The 23,406-nt window shown below is 48.2% G+C and overlaps 1 protein-coding gene across 1 annotated transcript in view; it reads right to left on the bottom strand.

Annotated features, from left to right (window-relative positions):
- Nucleotides 1-497: 497 nt before the first annotated feature.
- The window catches only part of LOC102380999, a 74,577-nt gene continuing 51,668 nt past the window's right edge, over nt 498-23,406 (bottom strand). The window contains exons 17-25 of the mRNA XM_014521774.2: nt 21,100-21,201; nt 20,337-20,519; nt 18,322-18,453; nt 17,341-17,573; nt 16,265-16,403; nt 15,163-15,246; nt 14,413-14,585; nt 1,533-1,665; nt 498-635 (exon numbers count right to left, since the gene is read on the bottom strand). Coding sequence (XP_014377260.2) covers nt 498-635; nt 1,533-1,665; nt 14,413-14,585; nt 15,163-15,246; nt 16,265-16,403; nt 17,341-17,573; nt 18,322-18,453; nt 20,337-20,519; nt 21,100-21,201 — 1,317 coding nt within the window. The remainder of the gene's footprint in view (nt 636-1,532; nt 1,666-14,412; nt 14,586-15,162; nt 15,247-16,264; nt 16,404-17,340; nt 17,574-18,321; nt 18,454-20,336; nt 20,520-21,099; nt 21,202-23,406) is intronic.

The following is a 23,406-nucleotide window of genomic DNA, read 5'->3' as shown; positions in this document are numbered from 1 at the left end:
TTTACTGCTCTGGTCGGGGGGGGTCAGAAAGCAGCTGCCGGCTGGCTGCTCTGATTCCCGACAACAGGTTGAGATGGGCTTTGTGGAGAGCAGAAGGGATGTTGAGAGGGGGCTAAGGGGAGCTCAGAGATATGAGCAACATTTTTCACCAGTAGGTCTCAAAGAATTTTACAAAGGAGGTTTGTAGCACTATCCCATCTTGCAGGGAGGGAAATCCAGGAACAGACTGGTGATGTGACCTGCCCCAGGTAATCCAGGAGGCTCATAGCAAAGCCAGGAATAGATCCCAAGTTCTCCCATTCAGTATTATACCCACCAGACTACAGAGTCTCTGAGAGCAGTGAGCTATGAAATACGCACCAGCTGTGCAGTCAAGCTGGGTTGTGCATTATGTCGTCCTACACTTCAGCCCCTTGTTCACCTTCTGACTAGTCTCTTCAGTGAGGCTACAGTGAGTGTGCTGGCTCCTATGCCAGATATTGCCCTGTTACCTTTTCTCAAAATGTGTGGCCCAGCTCTCCCTGCAGGCTGGCCAGGTCCTCCAGGCTGCCCCAGTGGTTGATGGCATTCTCTATCCGCAGCTTTCTCACACGGCCCTGGAGATGGTGCAGCAACTTCAAGGCTCCAGAGTCATGCTGCCTGGGGAGAGATGCAGTGCTTATGGAGGAGAAAGACGCAGAGCAGAGATGGTGATGTTCACCCAGTTCCTGTGGGTTAGAGCAAAGACAAACTTTTAGCCTGGAGTCAGAACATGCTGAGGTAGTATGGCCTCATGGACGGAGCCTGCCTGTAGTGCAGGAAAGTGGGGTTTATTGCCTGGTTGTGCTACAGATTTGTTAGGTGATCACAGACAAGTCACCTCCCTGTGTCTTAGCTTCTTCATGGTGCAGAGATGGAGCCTGCCAGGACCTGACAACACTAACAAACAAAGCTTTGTACCATTTCCATGGACCAGGCACAGGATTTGGGTGCCATTAAAATGCAGCCAACTGAGGCACAGAAAGGGGTACCTCGTAAACAGCTCACAGCCATGTTGCCCAACCCATGATGAAGTACATATTCAGCAGACTTTAAGAGGAATTTCAGGAGATGAAATGGAATTTTCCAAGTTTGAATATGGCCAGGACACTGGAGCTCAACCCTCAAAAATACTTATGGGCTTTTTGCAAATGAGGAGTAGTGTGGATTTTATACTTCATCTGAAAGATGGTATCTTCAGCTGAAAGTCCTCAGTTTTTTCTCCTTACAGCCAGCAGCATGAAGCGCCTGAAGCACCACCACTGCCTCTTCTGTGGATAGTTGCCACCCAAGTGCTGATCATCAGGGATCTCCAGGATCCCACAATAAGAGGGCATAGCCTCCAAGAGCACTATCTGCTTTAAATCAGTCTGCTGTACTGAGCCCAATCCCTTGATCCACAGACCAACTCTGCACAGCACATGGCTAGAAGCTTTTCAGCCCTGAATTGTCATGAAAGAGTCAGAATGGACCCTTAGTAAAACCATCAACAAAAATAGGTTCCCTGAACTCACCCAGGCCTCTGTCACCATCCTGGCTTTAGCTGGGGACAAGTGTTTCTCTGTTACTGAGGAAAGGTGTCTGGCTTCTGAGTCCGGCCTCTCCACAGCCCTCTGAAGGCCCACATGTCTGTCCTTGCAGGAGTGCCTGTGGGAAAACAGTACATGCCCTCAGGCAATGTAAGGAAAAGCAGGTCCCTGTGACTTAGACCCTCATGTGCTGGAGCAAGCCAGCCTCAGGGAGTACTGCTTACTCCTTCCACAACTGGGTCTGGCAGTTGATACAGTGTGGAGTAAATTGTAATCTGAGAGGAGCATGTTGCCCACAGACTTAGAACGGGCAGTATAGAGCAGCAGGCACCTACTCCACATGCTCCATACTCGCACCAAGAATACATTAGGGCTGAGACCAGGCCCAAGACTGATGCATGTAAATGGAAAAACTCATACTGGGTTCTGGATTGGGCCCCAAATGGCACAGACAAGTCACTGCCCATCCCCAGGGGCTTCTTGCCAAGCAAGTCATTATATTTCAAACTCCCTGATGAATAAAGACAAGTAGTAGTGGATGAAATCCTAAGGCCACAAAATCCAGTTCTACCTTCCAGCTACTGGTTCTCAACTGGCAGAAGGAAAGCAGATCAGCAGGGAACACATGAGCAAGGCCATCCAGTTCTGGACAGCATGGAGGCTAAGCGGGGTGAATTTCACCCAGCCTCACCACAGCTCCCAGCTGCTACACATGCTTCTTAGCCATTTCTTCATCCTAAGCATTGGGCCTGACCCTCTTCTGAATGTAACTGTGTTACCCAAACATAAATTTGGCCTAAGGGAGTGAGCTCTATATTCAGTCAATGTACCAAAAAATCCATCCATTGGTGTTAATGCTTTAATGGGTGACAAGTTATACACACAGGGTTCATGCCATGGAGCCAATGGGCAGCAGAGATCTGATTTTCCAGACAGGCTAATTGATAGTTCACAGTCACTTTATTAGTCATTTCTCCAGGAACTGGCTCCAGGGGTTTCTTGCAGGGTGCTCTGGGTACACATTGCAGCTCTGGGCTCTCTGCATTCTCATGCTAATGGTTATGCTTCCTCTATGAACTTCATTTTTCATCTTTAGAGAAACAAGCAGCTATTTCACTGACTCAGCTAGTACAGGAAAAACACCAGCAGCAAAGGGGACTGCAGGAGCAGGACTTGTAATCTGTGATCTTGTAATTATACCACTGTGGCAATGAGAGAGGCCAATTGGCTCAGGTCAATGAGTGTGGGATTACCAAGAGTAGTATATAGAGACACCAGTTCATCAACTAATCAGGTGCCCCACCTTTTCCCCTTTTTATGGTGTATGATATCACAAACCCTGCCCCTGCCCCTTGGTGACATGGTGCAGGACATCACAAACCCTGCCCTGCCCCCAGTCACATGACATGTGACACCACAAACCCCCCCTGCCTCCTGGTCACATACTGTGTGACAGCAGAAACTCTGCCCCAGTCACATGATGCGTGACATCAGAAACCCCACCCTGGCCCCCAGTTACATGAGGCATGACATCAGAAACCCACCCCCTGTCCCCAGTCATATGATGAGTGACATCAAAAACCCTGCCCTAGCCCCATCACATGCTACATGACACCACCATCACATGGTCTGTGACATCAGAAGGGATGCCCATTTGGGCCCCAAAGCCTGCCCCTCATGCTTCAAAACCTGCCCTAGACCACATAGTATGGTCTTGACCTATCAGGCCCCAGACTGCTATGTTGGCTCCAGAATTCCCTGCCCCATCACATAGTGTGTGACATCAAAAGGGTTGCCCAACAGGCCTCAACCCCCCTGCCCCCATCCCTCATGTTGCACAGCACTGCCCTAGACCATAAGGCACAGGGGTGATTAATCAGGTAGCAGGGGGTTGTGACCCCTCTAACAACCTGCCCCACCACCCCGACCAATTAACAGAGGTTTCAAAGCCCTTGGGCCTACCCAAGAATGGTGCTGAACCAACTGGTAGAAGTAGAGGGGTGGGGCCGCAAGCCCACCCCGTCCGTCTGCTTTCCAAAGTGGGTCTTCTGTTTGTCTGGGACTGCTCTAAGGCAGAGAGGGGCAGATATGGATTCTTACACTATGTTGGTAAGACTCCTCATCCTCACCTCACCACCAAGACTTGTTGAACACCTGCATAGAAAGTGTTACTGTAGTAATAGTTTTGAGGGGGAGATTAGAGAGAGCAGACCCCTAGCCCAAAGACTCCCTGAGATGCCTGAACCTGATCTGGAAGCCCATGTGAGCATGCAACAGAAGACCTGTGAGCTGGAGACCCATGCAAGCATAAAGAAGCAGGCTTCTGAGACAGAGACCCAGACCCCCGAAACACTCGTTGATTATTTGGAAGAAGAGGGTGGCCTTGTGCCAGAGCCTGCGTGGAGAGAAAAGAAGAGATTGATGGGGAACGGAGATGCTAGTAAGAGACTTGAAGCATTGTTGTGAGGGGTACTTAGGTTTTGATGGTGGTGGGGGAGGGGGGTTCATCCCATAGGGGAAGTGGGAGGTAGGAATAACCTAACATTGATTAAACAGCAGCTAACTAAGGTTTTTATTTGAATCCCCTTGTAGTTAGATGAAGCCTTTTTAATGACTCAAGAAAGCCTGCCTGCCAGCACGCCTATAAACCTGACACCAGAAAAAAACCCAGCTCTTTTTGCAGAGAACAGAAACCAGACATTTCAGATGAAGATGAAGGTTTTAGAAGACAATTGGGCATTGAATCAACAGATGATGTTTCACGTCAAGAACATAAAATCTTAATGAAGTCTCTTACGTGCATTTCTTTTTATGGCATAATGAAATACTGTCTGAGAATGAGGCTTTTTGAAAAGTTCATGGGTTGTGTTTTTGATGAGTGTGGTCAAGGTCGTCATGACTGTGTTACCTGGTTAGATGAAGATAGAAATCAAACAATTCAGGAACTTTGCAATGAGCTGGGTATGGAAAGTGTTCTACTTGCCATTATTGCTATTGGATATGCCAAGAAAATTCTAAGAATCACTGAGAAACATTTCGCCCAGGGAACAGAGCTTCTAAATGCTGTGCATTCGCCAGAAAATCCTAACACTGCTCTTTATGGCTTGATCACTGAGAATAAACCTCTGGTACACTATATTGAATGTTTAATCGGCACTACAAATTATAAAACCCTGCTCAAGAGAAGCGTTTAGCAAAAACAGTTTAACATTTTTTTACTGGTGTAACTTTTGCTTTTGTGGGGGGGAGGGGGGAGTGGGAGGGGTTAAAGATAAAATCATTGAAGTAAGACTAAAGCACAACAGCTGTTTTCAGATGGACATATTACCATTTGCTTCAGTGCCTTGGATCCTTGGATCTCTAAGCACATTCATATGAGGGGCATATTGTAAAGGTAAAGCCAATGAGACTTACTTGTCACTAGAAATTATAAAACCCCTTCTTAGGAGAAGGAGATTTAGCAAAAGAAACCCAGTAAATATTATAAATGTTTTTGATGTAAATAAAGACTGATTTGAAATATATCTCACAGCATTTGTGTGCTATTCTGTGGGGTTGAACTGTCATTTTTGGGTGGGACAGAGCATGTGGTTAATTTCCCAGGACCAGGGAATGTGTTGTAAAGATAAACCAACCAGCAAAAAAATGTAGCCTATGTGACGAGAAGCTGCTTGCAGAAGTAGTCAAAGCTTCTTACAGCATTGTTTATATATTTTAAGATTAAAGGATTATCTTTTCCAGAAGTTGTTTTTAGTGGTGACTCTGTTTTAAAACAGTTTGGTATATACTTTTACTTTATATAAATTATACACATACACACTATTTTACTTGCTGTATTATTTAATTTTTAATACAGAGGGCTTATCTGGTAGGAAAGCCATGACCACATGCTGCTCGCAGAAGAAGTCAGAGCTTCTAACAGCAGGGTTGTTTGCATAATTGAAGATTAAAGGATTATCTTTTTTAGTGGTGACTCTGTTTCTTTACCCCTTCATAAACAAAACAAAGGAATACCCTGTCGGATACCCTGAAATCATACACGACAATTTCAGACCCTGTCAAGCTATTTTGGAATGTCCTAGGTAAAATTGCACCTGCCATGAAACCCTTTTCCCCTCTTTTCTCCAATCAGAGTAAATGGGAAACTTATGTCCCCACTGTCCTACCTCTGTGCAGGACCAAGACAGCAAAAGTGCGACCATGCTGACAAGGAGAGGGCCCTCCGAGACACGTGGTGCACACCAGAATTTAACAAAGCCCAATGGGGTGCAAAGTAGCTAAAATCTATGAAGTGTGACATTTTGCTGAGTGGCCTAACACACTTTTTTTCATGGTACATAAATCTGCACCTCTGACAGAAGCAGGAAACCTCAGTGTACCAACCAAGAAAATCAAGACAGATACATGGACAATTTCTTCCAAACAGAAGGCGTGCTTTTATGCCCAGAGCATATTAAACCAAACCCCAAAGCGCCAAATTGCAAAGTTGTTTTTAAATTCTTTGTAGGGTAAATTCGGTCAGAGAACCAACGTACCCACCACCACCATCGTCAGAGACCCCGAAGAACTCTTCGGCTATCTCTTTTCTCCCACCTATGAAATTGCATCTTGTGACTTTATTGATAATGAGACAACCTGCGTGCCTGGAAGCACGCCAAAGAGCGTTACATGCTCTCGGGTAACACAAACACCTTTATAGCCTGTTTCACCACCGCTTATGTGCACTTAGAGTTGTCCGCTAGACAGATTGCAGGACACCAGTCTGTACCACAACACAGCTACCGTGATATCTGTGAGCCGTGTGCGAGACTGGAAGCCCCTGCTAGGCAATTATTTAGGCAAGCTCACCAGCGAAATTCCACCAGATGAACACATCACAGAGCTGGTGTCGGCTGGTCTGAAAATCTGCTGTTACAAACGGTCCAAAGGAAAGGTTTGCTTGAAAATCAAAGAGATTACCCTGAATGTAGCAAACTGTGAAAAAGTCAACTTTGAAACCTTGAAAAATCCTGATGGAGACACCCCTAAAACAATAGCAATACAACATCACTCTATCGTCAGGAACAAAAACAGGTGGACGATAGAAATCAAAGCCTTGAAAAAAAAACACAGAAAGTTGTTTATGACAAAAGGGTCCTCACAGAAAACTTTAACAGTCTGCCTCACGGTTTTTGAACATGGATATGCATTAGAAGCACCCCTTTTCTGTGATTTTGGTAGGACCTAGCAACTATGGTAAAAGTTACTTTATAAAAAATCTCTTGGGTCACGCTGAGAGTGCTGTCTGCTATGCCCGAGAGTATTATGTGGTGCTAGAGCTGTTGGCAAACGTTACATAAGGAGCTACTTTGTAAATATCCTTTTATCAGATTTGTGGAGGGTCTGCCAGACAGTCTCAACAATGACCATTTGTTTCCTCCTAATAAAATATGGTTATAGTAGATGATTTGATGGACTGCTTGCAAGAGAGGCAAAAATCGAGAAAGCCTTTACCCAGTACATACATCACCAAAATCTAAGCATTATGTATATAGTCCAAAATGTTTTCTGTCAAGGGAAAAGGAGCTGCACCATTACCCTTAACACAAAATACATGGTTTTGTTTAAAAATCCCAGGAATAAGCTACAGGTAGTGTCCCTGGCAAGGCAGATGTACTCAGGTAAGGCCAAATTCTTTCTAAAAGCTTTTGTGGATGCCACTAAAATACTGAGAGCTGAACTGAGCAGGGTGAGGGGCCCGGGGCAAATCAGCCCATGTGGGGCCCCACCTCTGCTCCGATCCCATGGGCCCCAGACCCAAAGAAGCTGCCACCACTAGCGGCGGCGGCGGCATCAGCAGCAGGGAGGTAGCAGGTGGCTGAACGCAGAGCCACTGCTCCGCTCAGCTCTGCGCCGCCGCTACTCCGCCCTGCTCTGTGGGGCCCCCAAAGCACAAAGCCTGGGGCAGTTTCCCCAATTCGCCCCCCCCCCCCAAACAGCCCTGAAAACACCTTACAGGTGATGGATGGATTTAAATGCTTCTGCCCCAAACACTTTTAGATTAAAAAACAGGCTTTTTCCTCCCAACCAGCCAGCTGTTTACACTTTAAAAAAAATTAAAAAACAGTAAGCAGGAATAAAAAGAGATGATGTAGCGGCGGACTCTTTTTAGCACCCAAGATGGTGGGAAAGAAACATGTATAAGCACATAAAAAGATTAAATGAAATGAAGTGGGGTAAAAGGAAAATACATACACACAATTTCTTAAACAGCAACAGCTTTATTTACACAGCAACAGCTGGCTGCTTTATTTAGACCAACCCTTGTGAAAGTCATAGCAAGAAATGCACGTCTGGGCATGAACCATATTTTAAGCAAGCCCAGCCACATGGAAAGTTTTATATTTACTTTTTACAAACTGTATCGCCATTTTGTACTAAATTGTCAGAATAATACCATTTAAAAATGCATTCAGATGATAGCCCCTTGCTACAGTGGTGTAGGAAAAACACACAGTGGTATCCGCAGGCGACAGATCAGGGGTCTTGTAACTGTTTTGCCTGAAAAGCAGTGTTAGTAGCAGCCTTGTTTAAGAAGAACATAATATTTTGAGGAGAGAGAGTGCTGTTTTGGGGGTAGCCGCACGGGTTGAAAAACTCCCCACAGTTCCAATCCTTCGAGTACACCACCTCCCAGCGTGTCTGGGTTGATTATGTGGGCGCGTGTTGACCACCAAGCTCAGAGGTCTTTGAGACAGCCAAGTCTAGGGAGCCACTCACAGGGCAACACATCCAAGAAAGCCTCTTTGGCGTAAGGGTCTGAGGATAAAATCCTGGAGAGCTGTTTGGTGTCCCTCTTTACATGTAGTCAAACAGGATGTTTCTCCTCTGATTTATTTCTATGACATTGTCAAAGACCCTGTACACGATCTTGTTAACTGTGGTGGGTAAAGCCCCGGCAAAGCGTATTTCTGATCTCAGGTTCCTGGTTTTAATCAATGAATAATGATCAATACATTCCTGGTCAGGAGACAGGTCAAAGGCAAACAAGGTGTACCCCTGGGCAAACTCCTCACAGTTGATTAGCAGGGAGCGGTCTTTCATATGTTTACCGGCCGTCTGCACCAGGTGCATGTATTCTCTCATGCAGTTACCTTTCTCAAAATCCAGTTGTAGTTGTTTTGTCAGGGTTTGCTCTCCATTGCTGTAGAGGGCCACAAAATTAGTGTTGTAATGCTTAAAGTTAAAGGGATTCTTAGCATAGTTCCTGCTAAAGGCGTCGTTATCCATGAACACAATGACAATGAGTTTGGGCAGCTGCCCCAAAAATAGATTCTCCTGATTACTGACCTGGCTGCCGGTGGGGATGCTAAACACTTTCATGCCCATGCAGTCTATGGAATAGCTAGGGTTGGCTCTAAGCAAGGCCTCCACATGGCCCAGCTGGACGCCCGGGGCTACCCTCACTTTTGTCACAAAAAGTGAAGCAGCTGTCATTTGTAGTTTACACTGGCTAGCCACCAGGGCATTCATCAAGCAGAGACTGTCTTTACTGCATGTCAGTTTACCTTTCACCTCCATGCCATTCAGCTAAAGTTTTTCTTGAAAAAACAAAGCACTGTAGAGATAAATGAACAGCTCTATCTTTTTCCTCCAGTCTGTCAGGTTTGCCCATCTCATAAACCTGTGATTACCACCATCCGGCATGACTGCTTCGTAATGTCTAGGGGTACCTTTGTAAAACACGCCAGCAGAAAATTGGGTGGCGAGGGTGTAATTGCTGTAGTTGAGGACCGACTCAATGAAGGCTCAGTAAGAATAACAGTTGTTGCTCTGGTTTATGAGATGATCACCCAGAGTGACATCCAGCTGGCTGAAGACAGAGGCCAGCGGGTAATTCACCAGACCCACGGTGGCCCCAGCATCAAGGTCAATTCCATCAGCTTTTACAATCTTGCAGCAAAGATACAGAGTGTGTTGTTCAAATCCATATAATCTTTGCCATTCACCGTGATGAAAGGTCAAGAGGGGTGGACTCAGTAATAGCTGATAGTGGCGGGATCTCAACATACAGGCTTTACTCAATGCTGGTCTGCGTAGGGGCTATTTGAAACAAATCCAATTTGGATTTGGTGCATTCTTCAGACCTGCAGTGAACAAAGGCCATGGCGATTAAAATATATTTCTTTTTCCTCCAAGAGAGTGCCCCTTCTTTCTCCCAGGCTGCTTCTCCGTCTTTCATGTATGACTGCCTCATTGACTTACCCTCTTCTTTTTAAGGGGTTGGGGAGGTCCTTTACATTGGGAGCATGGTACGTCTCTCTCTTAAGGCTCCGTCTTTGAATCCACATAAATCCAGACCCCTCCTGCTTCGCCAGTTTGCCCACCTTATCCAGAACAGCTTGGGAGACGTGACCAATCACATCTTTGTCTATGTTTTGAGCCATGTTTTTAGCATGCGACTTAATAATCTCCAGACCCCTTCTCAAAAGTGGAGCAACTTTTCTAAACAGACTGCAAAATATGTCCCCCTCGCCAGCCCCATACATCATGAGCACACCCTGATATGCAGTAAGACCATACCCGGCTTGGGCTTTATAATAATTTCTGTACAAGTTAGGGTCCCCATCATTTTTTACCATCATCATCGTGGTTTACTTATTGTAAAATCCCAAGGTCTTCTCGGGTCATAGGTGAAACTTAACAATCGCTTTACCAAAGCGAAATAAGACTTGTTTGTTCTGATCCATCTTTATTTCAATGCTGATTGTGTCTATGTGATGCTGACTCACAGGGACATAATGCGGCTTGTCATACATGATGGTGACAAACGTGTTGTTGCTTCCACAGACAAGGACTCAGCATAATAAGGAAACTGAATAGTTCTGCAACGTTCATGTAGAGATACAGTGAATTGAATCCTCTGGTAATATTAGCCGTAAAGGGTTTTTTTTAACAGTGGACATGGACAGCAATCCCAAAATACAGGCTAGCTCACCACCCGTAGAAAAAGCATAAGAGCTATTGCTAGCCTTAAGTCTCAATTTTCTGCTCACTTGATCATAGATCATAATTAATTCAGGTGGAGTAGGGTGGCTGGAAATAATATGGTACATAAGATCCAGCAACTCTGTAATGGATAAATAATACGCCTGCCACAGGACATATCCCCATTTTTTAGTCTGAGAAACTATTTTGAAAGGAGCGTCTTCATTAATGTTGTTCCAGCTGTGCAGGTATTGTATTTCTGCTAACCCTATCTCCCAGTTCCCCAGGAGATCCAGAGGTTTAAGCAGAGGTTGTATGGTAAAGTTTGAGCTGGTTCTCTGCACAAAATCCCTGGTGCAGTTGTTGCTGGGCAAAGAGATGTAAAAGCTGCCGTCACTCATCTCACCCTTCTGGCAGAGGTAATGGTTTTTCTTTTACCTCTATATGTTATAAATGTGGGAGGCTTCCACCCAGCTATTAAATTTAGCTGGGCACCCCAACCATTTCACCAGCAACTGCTTCTTTCTCTCCTTTCCTTTTGTTGCTAGAACTTTTTCAATCCTGTAAACTTTGTCCTGTTTGGGGTTCACTTTTTGTAGTTCTTCAGGATAAGAAGACCCCGTGACAGTTTTGTTTTCATAATCTTTTAGGCACTATACAGGTGTCTGCATGTGCCTAATGACTTCATCTGTTCTGAAAATCTCATTGGTGAATGATTGTTCTTAACCTTTTTCAAATCTCCCTTTAGTCTTAGACACCCTCACATGGTCTCCTTTTCTGAACAGGGACAATGCTTCTTTTATTTTAAAATAGCCCCCATACATGGCTTTCCACACCTGTGGAGAGTCTAAGAAGTTCACATCAACAGGCCCGGCACAGATAGTTCTGTGAAAGCTGTGGTTATAGCTCTTTATAAACTCTGGTAACACATCAGTGTAGCGACAGGTAGTGTGGGCTGTAAAATACTGTCACATTATTTATTTTAATGTTCTGTTAAGCTGTTCTACCACCACCGCTTTCACTTCACTATTCGTCACAAAATGCTGAATATTATACTGCTTTAACAGTTTGCTTAAAGGCTTATTTAAAAATTCTTTCCCCCCCATCGGTCTGTAATGTTTGAGGTATGAGACCCTCTGTAAAAATGGTTTTAAAGGCCTGAGATATTTCACCACCTGACTTGTCTTTTAGACCCACAGCCCAGGCATGCTTTGATAATATGTCTATCACTGTTAAGATGTACTTAACCCCACAATTGTGTTTGGAAAACTGCTGCATATCCACCAAATCTGCCTGACATTGGGCATCCACATCTGAAACAACACTCTTGTTTCTTTTAAAATGTCTTCTCACCAGCTTGTGTAGGGTGTAAGCGTCCTGATCTGAAAGCCAGGTGGCCACCCGGTTTCTGTTCACAACCTTATTCTGCCTTTTGGCCGCTTCCAAAAGTGAGTTCACCCCACCAAAACTCCTGGCTTCTCCGGGAGCATAATAAATTTCCTTTAACACAGCCTCCTGGGTAGGCAAGGCTGGTAACTGCAGTGCCCCTCTCACTAACACCTGTATGGTGCATTCAAGTGCCTGAGAACAAATTTAAACCATGGTACAACAAGGTTTATTAATCAGGTAATGAAATACAACATTAACAGTGGTCTTCAGCCTTGTCTTGAGCAGTTGTTCAAATCTACATCATGCAAAAAAACCTTTTCTGAACGGGTGCACTACTTTTTTTATTTGAAAATAGTCCTCTGTACAGCCCTTCATGGTGACTTCCGCAGGCTTGAAGCCCTGCTCAGCGACCTCCAGGGGCTCATAGCCCTGCTCAGTGACCTCCACAGGATCAAAGCCTTGGTTGGTGGCTGTTGCCTTTGGACAAAACTGTTACATCAGTCTCCAGTCTTGTCTTGAACGGCTCTCTCTTTCGCACACGAACAAAAACAGTTCGTGCAAAACACCTTAATTTTTGGAGGGGTGCTGATATACAGGTTTTGAAAAATCTCTATAAATGTGTCATCTACCTGTAAAAAGATTGCAATTAGCACAGATCCCAGACAGTTAGAAGAAAAAAACATCCCCACAAAAAATAATCACAATTAGTTACCTCAGCAGAGCTCCTTGGGACAGGATTGTCCAACACCTCCACACTCCACAGGCAGGTCTGACGTGGGTTGTCCAGGGTCTGTCACGGTACCTGACCCTGTTTTGGGAGCCTGGGAATCTGTCTCACTCCCAAATCTCACTCACATCTGCCCCTGTCTGCTTTAGAGCAGTCTCAGACAAACAGAGGGCCCATTTGGAAAGCAGATAGACAGGATGGGTTTGCAGGCTATACCTGACCCCTGTACTCATTCTGGTTGGTTCAGCACTGTATTTGGGGAGGTCCGAGGCACCTGATACCCCTGCCAATTGGTTGGGGGTAGTGGGGTGGGTTGATAGAGGGGCCACAAGCTCCCTGCTATCAGATAGACCATGCCTGTGCCTTGTGCTTTAGTGCGATGCTATGCAGCATAAGGGGTGGGAGGGGTAGGGTTTGGGGCCTGTTGGGCAACCATGGGCAACTGGTGCCTCTTGAGCCTGGGGGAGCAGCTGCAGAAGCTGGTGGCAGAGCTGGCCAGCACCCACAGAAACCACCAGTGGTGTTGGCAGTGGGGACAGGCCTGGTCATCAACCCTTCTGAAGTCACGCAGCATGGGATAGCATGGGGAATTCTGGAGCCAATATAGCGGTCCAGGGGCCGATAGGTCGAGACTATACCATGTGGTCTACGGTGGGTCTTCAGCATGAGGGGCAGGCTTTGGAGTCTGAATAGGTGGCCCTTCTGATGTCAGGGACCATGTGATGGTGGTGTCGTGCACCATATGATGGTGCCAGCACGAGGTTTTTGATGTCATGCATCATGTGACTGGGGACAGAGGGTGGGTTTCTGATATCACACATCATATGACCAGGGACTAGGGCAGGGTTTCTGATGTCACACACCATATAAAGGGAAAGGGAGGCAGGGTTTGTGACATCACACACCATATACGTGGGAAAGGGGTGGGGCACCTGCCAAATTAACAAACTGGTGTCCCTATATACTACTGTCAAGCTTTTCACCATGGGGTTATTGCTGCAAATCTAGTATAGCAAGATAGCAGTAAAAATTTGTTTCCACCTGGTGACAGTTTAGAGAGACTCAAGAGTTTGAGTGTCTCAGTCCCACTCCCACTAAGCATCCTTAGTGTCTTGTGCTGCTCCAACTGTAAACCACCCAGACAGGCTCCAGAAGGGAGGCCAGTGGTGTCTGTGGCTGATTCTTTCACATCTAGGATGATGTCCAGCTCTCAGAGTTCCCCTCAGTCTCTATTCAGAGATGCAGCAGCAACACTACTCCAATCACTGGGGTGCTCTTTCCTCATCACTGACCTATCTGATCAAGGGTGGGTTTTCAAAAGCATGCAATACAGTCCAAATGCAGCTACTGACAGAATTAACCAAATAATCCACATCGGGTCCAAAGAGGGTGGTTGGGACACTGTGGAAAATCCCACACCTCTCCCAAAGCCACAGAGTGAAACTCTTGAGCCCTCTACGGCCTGGCACTACCCTTCAGTGATTGTCCAACCAAGCAGAATGGAAGCTGCATAGTACTGATTACCATCACTTATTTGTTAACTATTCATGCAAGAACCACAAAGCACTTTACCAAGGTGGGTATTTATTATCCCCATTTTATAGCAAGAAGGGACAATTGAAGCAGAAAGTCAGTCACTCTGGAGGTACCAAACATCAGGCATCTCTACAGAAGCAGCACTTCTGTCAAGAACACAGGCCCTTCCCTCCTTCCCTCCTCAGCTATTCCAAGTTGCTGGAATATTGGAAGCTCTGGGAGTCCCTGGTCTCTCTCATCACTCACGTCTCCATTTCCACATCCAGCTCCTTCTCCAACCTCTGGGTCAGCTTGCAGGCCACCTGGTCCTTCCAGCTTCCCTGGATAGCCCACAGCTCACTGTCCTTGCACAACTGCTTCTCACCCATAGCCTCCTTTAGCTCACTGTGCTGCAGGGTGGCAATTTCCTGGATGTGCTCCTGCAGGACAAGATGAGCAAGCAGACTGCTCAGCTCAACCAACCACAGGATTTACATACCACACATATACCCCAGTGGCCAGCAGTGTATGGACCCGAATCAAAAGTTCCTCAAAACCTGGGGAGGGCAGGTCAGATTCAGGCTCATCTCTTGGATTCAGGGGAGGAAAGCGTGGAACATGGGTTGGAAGACAGGATCCTTGACATCTCAGGGAAGTATAAACTACCTCCTCCCTCTGCCCCTGAATGGGAACCTAAGTAGCTCACCCCAGACCTTCTGCAGAGACCTTCTTGGCCATACAGAGCCCCAGAACATGTGATTTTAAGGGTGGGGAAATGCAACCTGCTAGGCACCTAGACACATTGCTACAGAGGTCCTGTAGAGGGGCAGAAGGGGGATGGCTCACCTCAGTGTTAGCATCTCTTGGCGGACAGTAGTGCCAAGAAGAGTTCCTGCTCGGCTCTAGAGAGAACCCTGACTGAAGAGTAATGGATAGGACTCAGTTGCATGGGACAGGGTCAAAGAGCAGAAAAGCCCCACCTATGCAGGACCACTCCATGGTCATGAAGAGACTTACCTGGATCAGCTGCTCCTTCAGGGCCTCCAGAGCTTCCTCCTTTTCTAAATGAAGCTGCTCCTGCTGCTGCCTCAGCTCCCATTTCTGCAGATACAGAGGGCTCTCACTGCCATCAGGGAAAGTTAAACAGCATCCCTGGTGTTTGTCTGCACTGATGTAGCACTGGTGGGCAGTGTCTTGGCAACAAGGGCAGCCACTAATGGCTTTTCCCCTTCCTCTCCCTTCCCTATGGGCATCTATCTGGCTGGCACTAGAAAACCTCAGGGAGCATGTTTAGTTTCTCTTTGCTTGCTCACTCTATTCAGAGGTTGATCCTTGAAAGACACTAGAGGCTAGTGACCTGATTTGGTCCATTTTGTATCAGGCATTTCAGGAGCGGGCAGTAGAACCAAGATGAATCAGTGTGATCAACACAGAAGGGAAACGTAGCACTGAAGGCATTGTCCAGTGGCCCATTCAATTCCATAGAGAAATCTGTGCCTGGATTTAAGCGATATCACTGTCATGTTCCCAAGTTACCCTCACCATGATGCTATACCAAGGAGCACAACCTTATGACAGTTTGTCAGAGATGGCAAGCTTGCAGAAAAGCCCAAGAATTGCTCTTGGTCCTACAGGAATTGTTAGATTTCCCTGTATGACTGTTTTTCTATCTATGCCTTAGCGCCCCAACCAAGACAGTGGCCATGTTGTGCTCTGTGCTGTACATAGGAATGAGAAAGAGTCTGTTCTTTGAAGACCAGGCAGTCTAAACAAACAGGGCAGCCAAAGGATTTGTTACCCATGGGCCAGGTGTAGGGTGCACACAGACCCATATCTCAGGCAGTGGCCAGTCCCCAATGCTTCAGAAAAAGGAAAAGGAAAAGGCCACAGTGCTTTTGGCCAATTGTGCTGCAAAGAGAGGATGATTCCCCACTGCCTCCTGTAATGCACAGCATCTGCCTTAAGGCAAAGAAAGTTAGGACCCTGATCCTGGTCAGAAAAACAGCAAAGTTAATACTGTACAGAAAACCACATAGCCCATTTTAAGGATATGTCTATGTAGTGAATGAGTTCTTCAAGTAACAATAATTTCCTCTGTACGCCTATTAACTTGCATTACCTTTTCCATCTGGACCTGAAGGATGGTGTGTTTCTGAGCCTCTATCTCTTGCTGCAAGTCCCTGAGGTAGTGCTGAATTTCTTCCCTCAGTCCACCGAGGATCTGAAGGGCATGGCCGGGAGAGAGGTAAGATGGGCTCCTGGATAAAATAAACAGAAGTTTGGGAAGAGAACCAGGAATGAGGGTGTACCCCGCACGGGTCACTCCTTGTAACAGTAGGTCTGCTAGGACTGAGCTTGGGTTGCCTGGACTAGAAAGAAAGAGCTACCACTGTTTTGAACTAAGGGGCTCAAAGCAGACAATAGAGGGTGACTGAGCACCACATTGCTAGCAGGGTCTATACTTGAAGCACTCATCCTCTGTTCTTTCCAGGGAACGTTCTCTTGGGGACAGCACTGTTGGAGATCTATGAGATCTGATCCATGTTTTATAATGAACTTCCTACATAACTAAAAGCTGCTTCCTCAAGTAGTAACACCAAAGCATAGACTGAAGGGCCTGGCAGTGTTGTTTCTGTCCCAGTTGTGGCAGCATTACTCTCAACCCATCATTCCTGTGAACCTTTTCCTAGGGTTCCAGCCACAAGAGTAAAGAGCCCTTTAGCAACCTCTTGCCTCCCCTGATCACAGGAAATGCCACCAGTTCTCCCCCAAGGATTCCACCCTGCAGCAATAGGGATACATGAATCAAGCTCTCACACAGTCTTTCCAGATACAGAGAGTAAAATTCAGCCCTGAGCTGGGAGTCAAGGGCAGCCCAAGGCCTAGGTAACACCTATGCCCCACTGGCCATAAGCAGGATCTGTGTGCTGCCTAGACCTTTGGCTGGCCTCAGATTTACCTATGCATAGCAAAACAAATGCAACTGAATCTGCCTGGCTATTGGTCAGTGCAGGGTGAAGGCAGGGTAGGCTTGCACTTAAACTAACAAAAGTATATCTATCTATCTATCTATCTATCTAATCACAAGCTTTCATGGGTTGATGCTCATTCCATCAGATGCTGTGGCTGTGAAGGGTGAGAAAACAAGCAGTTTGGGCCTCCAGAGACAGAAACCAGGGGGTTAAAGGGCCTTACCTATGTGCCATCCAGGAAGCGCTCTGTCCCCTGGCTCTCTCAGGCAGCAAGTCCTGGAGGTGCTGGCACACCAAGCCAATCTCCCTGGCCACTGAGTGCTCAGCCCACTCAGCACTGGACAGCGCCTCCTGCTCCCAGAAGGATGCTTCACTCTGCTTGGCTTGCAAGAGGCACTGCTTCTCCTCTAGTTGCCGCAGCCTTGCTCTCAGTTGGTCACGCTCCTGTATTGTCTCCTAGGGTCACAACCACAAGAAAGAGCACATTGGCAAACACAGTAGCGATGCATAGGCGGTACATGGGGGATGCATGTGCACCCCCTGAGCATGCTGGTGCACCCCCTGTCAGGCTGCGCTCCCTGTTTAGGTGATGGGCAGAGGGACAGCAGGAGCACTGGGTTCCCCACCCCCTGTAAACACCAGCCAGGTAGTGGGGCTGCCACCAAAAGTGGCCACGCCGCTTCTGGAAGTGGCACGGCTGTTTTTTTGGTGAGAGGGATTGGCTGCCAGGGGACCCCCCCCCCCCCAGTCAGTGCAATTAGCTGCTGGGGGACCCCCCCCAGGTTGCTGCCTGGTGTCAGGGGGGTATGTGCCCCCTCCCCGCCCCCGACACAAGAGGTACCAGTCGCCCATGAGCAAACACTTGCTCTTCCTGGGCAGCAGGCTCTGAGCAGTGCAGGGCAGAACATCTGGATTGCTACTGCTTGAGGTGAATGTCTGTATCCCTTCCATTGGGAGGGCCAAGAAAATACCCTGCTCAGCAAAGCTCATTTTTTCAGCAAAGCCCAGTTTGCCAGTGTGACCAGGGAAATCAGTCAGATGCCAGCAGCTTCCCTCCTGGCCAGCAGTGTTATCAGGGCTCTCATGACAGGGTCTGCCCTGTCACTGTGCCTCTGAATTCATCATACTCACTCCCAGTGATAGGCATGTGAGACCAAAGCATTTCCCCTGCCTCCTTAGATAGCTCCTATATCTGTCTTCCCACCTGCTCCAGTTCCTCCCGAAGTTTCTGTAATGCTTCCATTTTCTCCTCCTGAAGCAAAGTCTGCAAGTCTTCTAGGGCCACCTGCTTCTCTTGCTTGAGTGAGCAGGTAAGGAGTTCCAGGTCTTGGATTTGCTGCAGTACAAGCCATTAGAAACAAAGCATCACTCTAGCCCAGCCTAGCCATGGCCCTGACATCATGGGCCATCTTCAAGCCAACTTTCATGCTCAGGGCAGAATAAGAACTCTCTATCCTGAAGAAAGTCCTTTACAATGCACTGCCTCAGCCCTCAGTCACATGGGAAGGCTGAAAAGAGTGCCTGACATGGCTACTGCCCATTGCTTAGTACAGACTCTAGATCAGGGGTGGGCAAAATACAGCCAGCGGGCTGGATCTGGCCCACAGAGGAGCTTTGTCTGGTGGCACCTGGCCATGGCACATCCTGCTGCCCTCTGGGGCTGGGGCAGCTCCATGGCTGGACTGCCTTTCTAGGAAGTCCGGGCAGTGGCAGCTCTTTCTGGCTGCCACTGAAAAGCAGCTCTTCTCCTTTACCACTGCCAGGAAGTTCTTGCTGTAGCTGCCTGGAGTCCGCACCATGCTGGGCTGTCCTGTATCTCCGTCACTGCCACCTCTGGGCTGCCCTGCAGCTGCTCTGCACTGTCACCACTGCCCCAGTGGGCAGCCCAGAGGCAGCAGTGACAGAGACGCAGGTGGCACGGGCTCCAGATGGCTGCAGCGACAACTGTCCAGCAGTGGCGAGGTGGGGAGCTGCTTTTCCCCCATGCCAAGCAACAGTTTTTCTGCTCGGCACCATCACTGCTGCTACTGCTCAGCCTGAACAGACAAGTCCAGAGCAGGCATGGGGCATGCTGAGTCAGGGCTGTGTGCACTGGTCCCCATTGGTACCAGAGGCTGGGTCTAGTGATGCTGGCAGCCAGAAGGAGCTGCCACTGCCCAGGCTGCCTAGAAAGGCAGTTCAGCTGCGGAGCTGCCCCAGCCCTGCTGCATGCCCAGGGGCGGCAGGACATGCCACAGCTGGTTGGTGAGGACTGGGTGCAGGTTGTGCTGGGGCTACACACGGTTGGCGGTGGCGAGCAGGTGCCACAGGGTGCGCCGGCTCCAAGCTGTTGCAGGGCAGGGACAGGTGCTGACTGGCTCAGGGGGGCACGTGCAGGGGGGCTACCATGCACACCCCACCATACCCACAGCCACACCCTCTATCCCACACAATCACACACCCCACAAACACCGAACCCACCCACACCCTCCACAGTCACATGCGCGTGCCTCTGGAGGGAGCCATGTAACCTGCTACCCACATACATCCCACAGCACACGTAGACTCACACGTATACCCCCAGGGGCTGCTGGGAAATGGAGTCCGCTACAGGCCCGACCCAGCCCCACAGGCTGGACTTTGCCTGCCCCTGCACTAGGCTATTGGGTCAAAAGGTGAGAGGGCCCTTCTCCTTTCCTGGGGTCTCACACATGTTAGTCACAGGTTCTACATAGCTAAACTCTGGGGACTTATGCACAGATCTAGGCCATCCTGTTTTGCTGCGCCGCTGCCCAGAACACAGCCCTGCTGAGCACAATCAGTGGGCACATGCAGAGCTGAATCTCATGCTGTGTGCATGTGTTAAGAACTGCAGTTGTAGTTATGCAGCTGTGTGTACGCCATTCAGGCATGTGAAGTGAACTAGGATTTAGGCCTTAGTCTCTCTATGCCTCCATTTTCCATCTGTAAAATGGGGATAATAACCCAGCCTTATCTTACAGCAGTGTTGTGAGCTAAGTACATTGAAGACTGTGAGGTGCTCAGATATTTCAGTAAGAAGCTATTTAACAACCTAAGATAGGGAGGACAGAGAGAGGCAATCATTTGCCAAAGCCACAAAGCAAGTCATTGCTTAAACTGGAATGAGACCCAAGAGCTCTAACTTAATTTCTACAGATGATAGAGAATGCTCCCTCCAGCCAGATTTTGTGCTCGTAGATGGTTTGTGGAAACACCAACCTTCTGGAGCTCCAGGATCCTAGTCTGCAATGCTGATCCCTTCCTCCTCTCTTTCTCCAGGGCCTTCTGGAGGTCAGCTTGCACTCTGTGGCTCTGCTCCTCCAGTGTTTCACATTGCATCCGGAGTGCTTCCTTTTCCTTGGCTTCCCAGTTACTTTGCCCTTGAAGCAGGGCATTCTGAACCTGGGATCATACAGAACCACATGAGTGTAAACACTACCCTACCCCTAGGAAGAACAGGTAATGAGAAATGAACACATCCATAATACACTGAACTGCTGAGCTGAAAAGCTACCCACAGGAAGTTCCCAAAAATACTGGTGAGCAGCATGGATGTATAAAATACTGGAGCTGGATAGGGCAGTCTTCCGCTGATATAGCCTCCATGCTATATGGAGCCTATGGCTATATCATGGGAATGATACTGGAGTCTGACCCCAAGAAAGAAGAAGAGCATCCCCTGGATCAATATGCCCCCTTCATCCATCAGCCTTTCTCCCAAGCCTCTCCACAAGAGGCCAGCCAGCAAAGATATGATTCCAAGGTTGATTGTGGGACAGCGGTGATTTCTACAGCATACCCCCTACCTCCTCCCCTTGACAACAGCAGGTCCCTGCAGCCCTGGAGCCACCTCATACTGGCTTTCAAGCTTTATTGTCTGAGAGTGGGATAGAAATTACTGCCCTTGTGGGAAAGGCTTTGTACCACACAGCCAGTATTCTGAGCCATCCACTCCCCCTGAAGGTAAGAGGATTGACTGTACCATCTCCTTGGCCTCTGCCCTCAACTCTCTGAGTAGTTGCTGGGTATGTTCCTTCTGCATCCTCATGGCTTCTTGCTGTTGGCGAAGTTTTGCATCTTGGGCCTGGGTAGAACAGTAAAGAGCTGAACAAGCTGCCTCACTAGTCCTTGTCCTCAGGTTTCAATCATTCTGGGCTGGATGGATCTGAGGGCTGTGTGCACTCCTAGTACTGTGCCCCACAGGAGCTCTGGATGGTGTGACACCAGGGTCACAGCATTCTTGTGTCAGTGCAGTTCCCTACTCAGGCTTGTGCCTCAGTGATACCAGCAGGCCTCTAGCCTCCATGAAGCCCTGGACCATTGCCAGGTCCACCAGTGCTTCATGGCAACCTCCAGAACACCACAAAACAGCTTGGTTTCCCACTTCCATCCCCGATTAGGAAAGGAAATACTGTTAATTGAATATCCACCTGGTCTGGCCACTGCATTTCTGTTTCAGATTCTGTTATTACAGACAGCTCACTATGAATTAAGTACATAGGGGTTAAAATACCTTCTTTAAATACATAGGGGGTAAAAAGAAGGTACCGAGTAATGTGGGGCCTCTGCAAGGCACGGTAGGAAATCTGGTCATTGCTCCAGATGACAAAGCTAACCTATTTAACAATTTCTTTGCCTCCATTTTTCTGAGCAGGGACCAGGTCACCCCCCGCCCCCTGCCCCACTGGGACCACCATAGGCCCCAGGGGAGGCACACCCAGGCCTAGGGTCAGTGAGGATCTAGTCAGGGAACTTCTGGAGGGATTGGATGTATTTAAATCAGCTGATCCTGATGATCTCCACCCCAGAGCGCTGAGGGAATTAGCAGAGGTCATTGTGAGACCTCTGGCACAGCTTTACGAGCACTCATGGTGCTCTGGTGTGGTGCCAGAGGACTGGAAAAGTGCCAGTGTGGTTCCCATTTTCAAAAAAGGGAGAAAGGAGGACCCAGGAAACTATAGGCCAGTTAGTCTTACCTCAATCCTGGGTAAGCTTTTTGAGAGAATTATCCTGGTGCATGTCCACGAGGGTCCAGCAGGGGAGATTATGCTTAGGGGCAACCAACATGGGTTCATTAGAGGTAGGTCCTGTCAGACCAACCTAGTGGCCTTCTATGACTAGGTTCACAAAATCCTTAGACACAGGTGTAGCAGTGGACATAGTATTTCTGAACTGTAGGAAGGCGTTCGACACTGTCTCTCACCCCATTCTCATTAAAAAATTAGGGGACTGTGGGGTTGACACTCGTTGACACCTACACAGTCAATTGGGTCACTAATTGGTGGAGGGTCGCACCCAGAGAGTGGTGGTGGACAGGTCTTATTCGACCTGCAGGGATGTGGACAGTGGGGTTCCGCAGGGCTTGGTCCTCGGGCCTGCGCTGTTCAACATCTTCATCAGGGACTTGGATGAAGGGGTGAAAAGCACCCTGCTCAAATTCACAGATGACACTAAGTTGTGGGGAGAAGTGGGCACACTAGAAAGGAAGAATAGGCTATAATTGAACCTAGACAGGCTACAGGGGTGGGCAGATGAGAACAGGATGGGTTTCAACACTGACAAGTGCAAGGTACTGCACCTGGGGGGGGAAGAACCAGCAGCATACCTACAGGTTGGGGAACTCCTTCTTGTCAGAGCAGAGGCAGAAAAGGATCTTGGGGTCATTATTGATGCCAAAATGAACACGGGCCAACAGTGTGGGGACACGGTCAGGAAGGCCAACTGTACCTTGTCATGCATCCACAGATGCATCTCGAGCAGGTCTAAGGAAGTGATCCTCCCCCTCTATTTAGTCAGGCTGCAGTTGGAGTACTGCTTCCAGTTCTGGGCGCCGCACTTCAGGAGGGATGTGGACAGCATGGAGAGGGTCCAGAGAAGGGCCACCCGCATGATCGGGGGTCAGCAGGGCAGGCCCTACGAGGAGAGGCTGAGGGACCTGAACCTGTTCAGCCTCCACCAGAGAAGGCTGGGGGGGATCTACTGGCCATTTACAAACTAGTCAGGGGGGACCAGCAGGCATTGGGGGAGTCCCTGCTCCCCCGAGCGCTACCAGGAGTGACTAGAAATAACGGTCACAAGCTGGCAGAGGGTAGATTCAGACTAGACATCAGGAGGCGCTACTTCACTGTCAGGGCGGCTAGGATCTGGAACCAACTTCCAAGAGAATTGGTGCTGGCTCCTACCCTGGGGGTCTTTAAAAGGAGGCTGGATGAACACCTTGCTGGGGTCATTTGACCCCAGTACTCTTTCCTGCCATGGCAGGGGGTCGGGCTTGATGATCTACTCAGGT

Source organism: Alligator sinensis, unplaced genomic scaffold, assembly GCF_000455745.1.
Source record: "Alligator sinensis unplaced genomic scaffold, ASM45574v1 scaffold1108_1, whole genome shotgun sequence".
In the NCBI taxonomy this organism is placed as follows: domain Eukaryota; kingdom Metazoa; phylum Chordata; order Crocodylia; family Alligatoridae; genus Alligator; species Alligator sinensis.
Note: the sequence above shows the minus strand (reverse complement) of the source record. Positions and strands in the feature narration are given on the sequence as shown.